The sequence below is a fragment of the Mytilus galloprovincialis genome, chromosome 14 (assembly GCF_965363235.1).
Source record: "Mytilus galloprovincialis chromosome 14, xbMytGall1.hap1.1, whole genome shotgun sequence".
NCBI lineage: Eukaryota > Metazoa > Mollusca > Bivalvia > Mytilida > Mytilidae > Mytilus > Mytilus galloprovincialis.
Genome location: NC_134851.1, coordinates 59,482,135 through 59,491,958, shown reverse-complemented (window position 1 = coordinate 59,491,958; position 9,824 = coordinate 59,482,135). Strand labels below are relative to the sequence as shown.

The 9,824-nt window shown below is 32.2% G+C and overlaps 2 protein-coding genes across 3 annotated transcripts in view; both read right to left on the bottom strand.

Moving 5' to 3' along the window:
• Positions 1-853: 853 nt before the first annotated feature.
• Positions 854-3,689, bottom strand: LOC143058322 (uncharacterized). The gene is made up of 2 exons (XM_076231798.1): positions 3,574-3,689; positions 854-1,711 (listed from the first exon to the last, which is right to left on the bottom strand). Exons 1-2 carry the CDS (start codon positions 3,589-3,591, stop codon positions 1,316-1,318), a joined length of 414 nt encoding a protein of 137 aa, XP_076087913.1. The 5' UTR covers positions 3,592-3,689; the 3' UTR covers positions 854-1,315.
• A 3,795-nt stretch (positions 3,690-7,484) lies between these two features.
• LOC143058647 (cilia- and flagella-associated protein 65-like) overlaps positions 7,485-9,824 on the bottom strand; it is a 48,812-nt gene continuing 46,472 nt past the window's right edge. For both annotated transcript variants that reach the window (XM_076232113.1, XM_076232114.1), the window contains one exon: positions 7,485-9,134. In XM_076232113.1, coding sequence (XP_076088228.1) covers positions 8,981-9,134 — 154 coding nt within the window. In that variant the 3' untranslated portion in view covers positions 7,485-8,980. The remainder of the gene's footprint in view (positions 9,135-9,824) is intronic.

Below are 9,824 nucleotides of genomic sequence, written 5' to 3'. Positions count from 1 at the left end.
TAGTTTCCCCCTCCCTGAAAACAAATGGTTGCTGCCTTCAAACAATCTCTTTCAGAGTATCATTTTAATCAATCTTATTCAAAGCATTATCATACTGACATGAAGTGTGACTTAATTTTGACTTGTGATCTAAAACATAATTGTTGACTTAGCCCCCAGAAACTGCTCTGAAATACTTTTATATAAATGTAAAAATGCATAGTTTTTTTTAATGTTATTATTATTTTTTTCAAATAGAAAAAGAAATATATTACTGAGTCTATTTTGTTCTTATTTATTTTCAAGTTCATGATTAGCCCCATTTATATATTGGTTTAGTGTGTTATTTTTATAATTTGAGTCCATTCATTAGAACTATAACTTGCATGAAATCGATGAGACAACAGTATTGTTATATTTAGTTTGTTCATACAAGGATTGCAAACTAATTTTCCTTTTATAAATTTAAAATAATAAAGATGTTACATTCAGAATACTTTCATTATGATCTCGTTTATGTTTAAATAAAAAAGGTAGGACCAACTTGCAAGTGTCATTAATGAAAAGGAATTCCTGTTTTTTTATCATTTTAATAGTGCTGTCTTGATCCATTATTCATGAATATTTAGACTACCCCTTGTATTAATTGAGTAGACATTTATTTCTGTGTTAAAATAATTTGGTTGCACCAGTAAAAATACTTACCAAAACATGAATATTAAATTAACTCTTGGAATATTAAATTAATATTAAATTATTAACTCTATTATGGCACATAGGGACACATAGGGCCTATTTCACAGGGAATGAGTTCTGAAAAGTGAAAACATGTGTTTCTCTATTTCTTGGCACATGTTTACAGTATCAAAATATATTTAATAAGATAATTTTTAATAATATCCACATGTAAATAACAGCATATGGTGCTTGATATAACAATAGTTTGTTCATGATAGTGTCAAACAAAGGGACGTAACTCGTGAATTAGCGTCGGCCCCGCTTCGTCAGAAATATCGACACATCTAACTGGCACATTTACGTATCTTAGCATATCAACTGGCACAAATTTGACATATCATAGTCCAAGTTATGTTACATAACATAATTTAAATTCAGCATAGCTTCCCGAGAAGTTAAGAAAGAAAATTACATTTTAATTTTCTGTGAGCAATTTTTTTCGTCAACACCTTGACTTTGAAGACACATTTTGAGAGAAAAAATGAGTTTAATCCATAATTGAGTTGAGTAATATATTTCTTATATACTCAAGAATGTTCACTTAAAAGGAAATTAGTTTTAATTCATGGAAAAAACTACAAATTCCAAAAAACGAGCTTCACTTTCGAAATTCACAAAGACTGCTTGGAAAAACATTTAAATTGCCTTGCTGGTATAAAATCTTATTGAACAATGTGTCATTAGCGACACCAGGAACTATAACAAAACCTTGTTCTCCTCTTGGTTCCAAACGTAATGACCCGATTAAATTCTCAGATTTAGAAGTTATCCAGTATGGCCGTGAATATTCCACGCAACAAGTGGTAACACTGTTCCCTGCAAAAGTACGCTCTTTTGTGATCTGTTGTTGACAAGAGTTTGGACACATAAGGAATTCACTAGCAACTGTATCTTCGTGCCACTGAAAATATCCAGGTATTGGCTGTCTATCAGTATCACTAAAATTGGCTTCTAAACAGATGTTACCACCAAAATTAATGAAGAACAGTTTGATCTGAAATAAAAAAAATAGTTGCTATTAAAAAACAAATGAATTATTTTAAAATTTGAGGGACACCTGTCAAAGCTGTTCAAATCATACAACTACTTAAGGTAGATACATGGTATACCGCCATCTTGGATTGAACAATCACAGTAAAAAATCGGTCTAGTTATTTGCCTAAATCTGCAAATTTGGAGACAGATTTGCAATTTAATGGTTATACTGTTTAATGATATAAAGAAAACGTGGTAATTTATTGTATAATACAAAATATTTACACAAATATAATATATTTTTGCTTTTAGAATCATTGTTTTCAAATGAGCCATTTAAGGAAAAATAACTCTTAAAACCACTTAAAAATAAGATACACAGTTGGCAATATTAACTGTAATTCGGTGAGAAGGCAAATAAAACATTGGTTTACAGACTCAAACAGAGGATAAATAATAAAAACAGTCCACAATATACCACATGGAAACTACTAAACAATATGCAACATGAACCTCATGAAAACCGGATAACAACTTATGTGTGTTTCTTGACGAAAGATACACGTGTCGTCTTATTGTGACAGCGTTTCTGGTGATATGAATGACACAATTAATTTCAACTTTTTAGTTTATAAACTTTGCTTATCTATTTAGTGAAACCTATTTAAACCGAACCTATTCGGGACTTTAAATTTTGTTCGGTTTTGGCCAATATTCGGTTTTATAAGGTTCACAACGCATACAAATTGATATGACAGTGCGTAAGAACATGTTTGGTTTATACAGGTTATCGGTTTATGCAGGATTCGGTTTAGCCAGGTTTTACTGTATTAGTTTTATGTATGAAAAACAAAACAATAATATTTTAAACTCGATTGCTCTATATAATAATTAGTCAGATAATGAAGGAATAAAAATGTGTTTAAAATCTGTCTACATAATATTAGGTAAATTTTCGAGATTCATGATATACTTGCTTGACTTCGTATATTTGTTGTATCGGATATTTTCACTAGGAACGTTATGAATAAGTTTTGAAAGAGTAAAACAATATTTGATATCAATGCAAAGTACCAAAAATTAAAATATTCAGATATAAACATAATCAACATAGTAAAGAATAAAAGATAGACTTGTATAAAACAATAGTGCATGTAGTGATTTGATTGCATTCTGTTTAGAGGAAGGTTGACTAGTAACGGTTTTTATGAAGTATCAAAACTATCACATAGTAATTTCTTTATCTTTACATTTAAGAACTTTAGGTTTCTAATAATAATAACTTGGATTTGTTTACAAGACGCTATAAACAACCCGGATTTTACTCATTGTTGACGTATTTAAGGTGACCTGTAATTGTTAATTTGGCGACATAACGGCGTACGTTATTGACGATGACTTCCTGTGAAAGAAATGATTCGAGAAATAATATATTGAGTATTTACCTTTTACATATCAGGAAGCATTTTAATATACTATCTTATTTATCAATATGTTTTTAACAAGTTAGATATTGAGCATAGCAACACAAATATTGCCTAGCAACAGCAAAATATTTTTTTTAAATCAAAGACAAATGCATATCAGTTCGTAGTTTTATCGTACGAAAGAAATAAAAATAAATGCAGATTGTCAATTAATTAGCTTTTCAAAGTTGTATGCAAAGCATTTAGGATAAAATAAGTCATTTGTTTTACGTAAATGCCAACTTTGATTTTTCTCTACTTTTTTTCTCATGTGGAATCTTTAAATAACGAATAATTCCCGAACTTTTTTTATTTATAGATGTGTCTTTTCTGTAACCCCCAATCGAGATTATTGATACTTGCCTATTACATGAAAGCATGCATAATTTGAGTTATAAAATAATTTAAAACTCACCATAATTATAAACTCCATCACTCTTCTCTTTCAGTACGCAAGTATACTTAATGAATGAATATTTGTACAGTGAAACCTGTTTAAACCGAACCTATTCGGGACTTAAGATTTTTTTCGGTTTTGGCCATTGTTCGGTGTTATCAGGTGCACAACGCATACAATTTCATTCGACGGTGCTTAAAAACATGTTTAGTTTATACAGGTTTCTGGTTTATGCAGGATTCGGTTTAGCCAGGTTTCACTGTATTTACAAACAAAGAGTTGAATTTCTGTTTAATTGTGTTATGTTATATGTAAGTTATATCCTGCCACCCTTCCGTCAACTTAACAGTAAACATGAACCAGATTTTTATCGGATTATTCACAATGGGTTGTAAATGTGCATTCGTTTACGATAACATTGCAATTTGATCTTAAATTTTCTACAAAGATCAGATGAGGCATTATTTTTTTTTTATCAATTTAAAGTGCATTTCCCATAATTTTGTAAGACTTCCTATTTATGGAAGTTACTATTTGATTTTCATAGGAGGTATTTTTCATTATTTTATCCTGACTTTCCTCTACATCAATTGCCATCCTGCTTTTTTGCAAAGTGATCCATCCTGTCTTTTTTTTATTCCGAAGTTCTGTCCTGCCTTTTGTTCAAATTTAATCATGGCCCCCAAGCTCCCCAAACCTCATAAAAATCAAATGGTAATTCCCTAATATTATATCTAAATTTGTGGTAACTTGAAGGTACTAATTAGCAAGTTTTGTTTATGAAATAATTAATTCATGCTATGCTCACAAACATAATATGTCTACCCATGTTAAATTAGCAAAGCACATGGCATGATAGAATCATATCGACTATAATAGAAACATTTAGAGCGTTTGTACTTCTAATCGGAAGCTATAAAAGAGGGGCGAAAGATACCAGAGGGACAGTTAAACTCATAGATTGGAAATAAACTGACAATGCCAGGGCTAAAACATAAAAAGACAAACTGACAAATAATAGTTCAGAAGACACAACATAGAAAACTCTGAAAGGGTAAGCAGATCCTGCTCCACATGTGGCACCCGTCGTGTTGCTTATGTTATCACAAATCCGGTAAATAGTCTAATTAGATAGGTCACATTAGTGAAAGTGGAAGGGTATTGTAGTTACGACATAAGAAATATGTAGTTGTCAAAGGTACCAGGATTTTAATTTAATACGCCAGACGCGCGTTTCGTCTACATAAGACTCGTTAGTGACGCTCAGATCAAAATAGTTAGAAAGCCAAACAAGTACAAAGTTGAAGAGCATTGAGGACCCAAATTTCCCAAAAGTTGTGCCAAATACGGCTACATTGTGAAATGAATATTCCATAACGGTCAACCAACTCATTATGACTATAACACCCGTCCAAACCGAATTAGATGAAGCCGATACGATATGGAAAATCAACCATTTCCACAATAAAACATGATTTTAGGTCAGGTGCAAATAAATCAGTGGGTTTAAACGTTTCAATAGGTACCAACCTACGCCCTTATCTGACACAATAGTGCAACATCACGACATAGAAAGACACAATATAAACATCAATTGAAATGCCTTAAATCAATCAAAAGACTATTTTTTAAACAAGTGAACCACTGGCGGATCCAGAAATGGTGGTCCGGGGGGTTGAAACCCCCCTTTTTTGGACGATCAATGCATTTGAATGGGGACATATGGTTGGGAACACCCCCCTCCCCCCCTTTTTGTAATGGGTAAGGACCTTACCCCCGCCTCTTTTTGTAATGGGTAAGGACCTCCCCCCCCCCCCCACCCCCAAACCACTACCTTTTTTTATAAATGGCTGGATCCGCCCCTGTGAACATACATATAAATTTCATCAATGACACACTTATTCAATAAAATAAGGGGTGAGATGTAAACCAAAATCAAAAAGACAGCCATATTTTGGATAAAATGCTGCCAAATAACGTACACAGGTAATTAAAAATCATTTGGTTGTAAGGTATACAGTCAAGGAGTACTTTTTTGATTTCTTAATTTTGGTAAATCTTAATTGAACTCGATATCATTTTATTTACACATTCACATTCATAGCTCTACAATCTTTCGGTGCCTGTTTTTCAGCATAGCACAATGTCATATTTTCACTGTCTATTAATGAAGTCTTTACAATAAATCCATTGGATGTCAAATGTTTGACCGATTAAAATTTTAGTGCTTGATACCTGCTCTTCTTTTAGTTGTTATTAGCTTTGAACTAGATATCAGTAACTGCTAGTACTATTAAATCTGTACTAGTGTCTTTCTTATGCTGTGGGGTTGTATATCTTTAAGTCTGCCCCATCCTGTCCGTTTCTTTTGATGTATTGTTACACCATTTCCCAAGGTTAAGGAGGAGGGTTAACATGGTCAATGCATTCAAACTAGTTTAACATTGTCAAATGTGCCTGTCCTATGATTGATTGATTGTAGTTTGGTGCTGTATATCATATTCGTTTTTTGTTCATTATTTTATACAAATATCAGGCTGTTAGTTTTCTTGTATGGATTGTATTACATTTATCATTTCGGGTTTGTTTTATAGCTGACTATTTTGGTATGGGTTTTGTTCATTGTTGAAGGCCTCACAGTGACCTATGGTTGTTAATGTCTGTGACATTTGGTCACTTGTGATGAGCTGTTTTAATTGGAAATCATATCATATCTTTTGATGTTAAGCTATTCACACACATGTTGCTCGCTGGTAGAGGTAATCTTTTTGGAATATCAAATATATCAATGACATACAATTTCACAGAGGTAATACAGTGAAACCTGGCTAAACCGAGTCATGCAGAAACCGAAAACCTGTATAAACCAAACATGTTCTTAAGCACTTTGTATGCGTTGTGAACCTGATAAAACCGAATAATGGACAAAACCGAACACAATTTTAAGTCCTGAAGAGGTTCGGTTTAAACAGGTTTCACTGTATACCAATAAGTAGACATGGGTAGAGATTTACACATAAATCGATATATAAAAGGGTTATTTTTTAACCCCAGCTGGATTGTTGTACCCAAAATTGCATGGTGAGTCAGTCCTCTAGCTAACTAGTAATAGGTACACAGTTGCTTTACTTGATTTGATGCACATCTCTTGATCAGGAATTATCATCATCTTTTTAAAAGGAATTTCTAAATAAAAAGCATTTTCATTATATTAGTTTAAACATATTTATGTATGGTGGATTGGGAAACAAGTTATTGCAACTTATATTAATCTTGCCATATAGTGGCATTAGCCTGCCCTTTTTCGAAATCTATCATCGGACTATCATCGTTTCTCAAGACCATATTCGCAAATGGTGTCAAGGGAGAACCGAATATTTGGTCCCTGAAATTTTCTCCCCAGAGTGGGGATGGAACCAGGAACCTTTGTGTCAGTAGTCCGATGTGCTAAGCACTATACAACGACTCTCCTATTCATAATGGCTTTCCTGGTTACTCTTCAAGAATTGTTATACAACTCCATACAAAGGCACTTGGCATCACAAGAATAAAGCACTATGTTTAAAAAATTTTAGGTATCTGCAACATTAATTTCCTCAAAATTTAAGGAAACAATTACTGTGGGTTCATTTATTTTTGTGGGTACCAATTTTAGTGGTTTGAGGAAAATTTGCATATTCGTGGATATTCAATATCATGATTTTGGCAAAGTCTGCACACATTCCTTTAGAAAATTTGTAATTCGTTGAATATCTGAATTTGTGGTTCTCCTGTACCCACGAAATCCACGAAAATTAGTATCCAACGAATATTAATGTATTCACAGTACCGCACTATTCATTCAGAAGAACTGATGAATTTCATATTTTCACAATCATTTCCTAAAAAAAAATATGAGCTCTATTCAAAATCAATAAAAAAAAATTAAATAATATTCTCACAGTTTATTTGACAGATAAAAAATATATAATTTAATATACAGACAAAACGGTCCAATACAATCTGCGGTGAGTACAAACTGTAATACAAAATCTGTAATAAAATAAATTCGTAAAATGTGTGGACGGAATGTTTTTGAGAGTTTGAAACTACGGGAAACTACGGAAATATACTTCACATTCTGTTACGTACTCTTTACAGGCCTTTGCCATTATCACATACCTAAAATATCATATTTTTCAAACAACAAATATTTAGACAGGTTTTTTTAATTGAGACCAATCTCTATAAAGTCAATTTCAAAAAGTAAAAACTACATTTTCTATACATGTAAAAGATGAAAACATTTGAATGCTACTTAAGACAGAAAGAAGAACATCTTTAAATAGACCAACAAAATCTATTTCAACTTGAACCATGTTATATCGGATTAATCAAAATATGAACAGAACAGAATGTGAAGAACTTTTTCTGACTATCATATGTAAACAAATACAGATTTTAAAGCAGTTTAGAGAGCTACACACATAATAAAACTCTTCAAATGTAAATATAACAAGATATCACAGACAATCTTCAAATAACATATAAATAATTATGTACAATAAAAATAAACAGATACATTCATTTTATACAGTGTGGTCATTTTGAAATATTTTTTTCAATTACATTTAACAAAAGAATAGATATTTACTGTTTTCCTAGTAAAGCATCATTTTCATTTCCATTTAGAAAGAAACAGTTGTCTGTTCTAACTTGAAATAATTCCTTTTTTATGGATAAAATATACATAGGTCAGTTACCTCCCTTTGAAAAAATAATCTTCTTTTCACTATAAGGGAGTATATATAGAGGATTAAAGAAACAAAAAATTAAAAAGCTTGCTCCAAGGAAACTATTAAGGGTAATAAATCAATTATAGTCCAAACATTGCAAAAATGCATATTTGAGCCATCAACTTTACAATGATACACAAACCTCATCAAGAAAATAATTGTTTTAAAACCTGTTTGCAAAAGAACATAAGATTTTCATGCTTTTGGTTAAATGTCCATCATTAAAACCCAAAACGCCTGTTACAAAAAACTCTGAATTTCAAACCATAATTCAGAAGATTCTGAAACACAAGATGCACACTCTGAATTTGCTTCATACAGCTATGCTCATGTTGTAGATAAAAACACAGGTACCACTTATATCATATTCTCTGGGGGAACTAATGGTCAAAATATCCTAAAGAGAAATATTTACTTCAAATTCAGTTATGTTCCTTTCCTAGCATGGTAAAGGGACATAACCCATTTAAGATATCCCCATTCGCTTATATGAAAAGTTAGCTCCCTTAATATTGTTCTTCTACATTACAGATAGTCATGATTTTTTAAGCATGGTCTGTTCTTCTGAACACTGAATTGGTTGTCAATACACAAAGACCATAAACTCAAGAAAGTATCTTTATCTTCTGAATTGTTTACAATCCTAGATCTTATTTCTGGCTTTTGGCAGATGCTGTTCTTTTAGGAAGAGCTATAAATCTAGGTCTGGCAGTGATGTTGAATTCTTCATTCAAAGCTTCAGTCATTATGTTTAATAAGGCATTCTCCATCACTGATTCGGCCATGTTTCCAAACTCTGGATTCCTACAAAGCAATGGCATTTTTTAATACAGTGAAACCTGTTTAAACCAAACCTCTTTGGGACTTAAGATTTTGTTCGGTTTTGGCCGAAGTTCAGTTTTATCAGGTTCTCAACACACATAATTTGATATGATGTTGCTTACGAACATGTTTGGTTTATATAGGTTTTCTGTTTATACAGGATTCGGTTTAGTCAGGTTTCACTATATAGCTTTCAATATAGAAAAAATCAAATGTTTAGACATTGAAAGGAAATAACTCTTAGAATCAGGTATCCATCTGTCATAATGTTATAATCTGTAAGCTTTAATATGGAACACAAAATTATTGATTTTCTGTGCTTGAACACCACTTTTTGACTATTTCATGGCGGCCAGTATTTATGTGGTGGAGGAATCCCAGGATTGCTGGAGAAAACCACTGACCTTCATTAGGAAAACTGACAATCCTATTCAATTAAGACAGGAGTCGAGTTCACCTGCAAGAGCGGGGTTCGAACTCAGAACCTCAGTGTTGCCTGGCTAGTAATAGCAGTAGTAATTATTAGATCACTTAGCCACCGAGGTCCCTCTAGAACACAAGTAAATAAGAGTAAAAAGATTTTTTTCGGCTGTTTTGCTACTGGCTTACATCTCGCATTACTATAGTATTCATTTCTTTCCTAATAAGACTTGTATTCCCTTTTTCAATTAG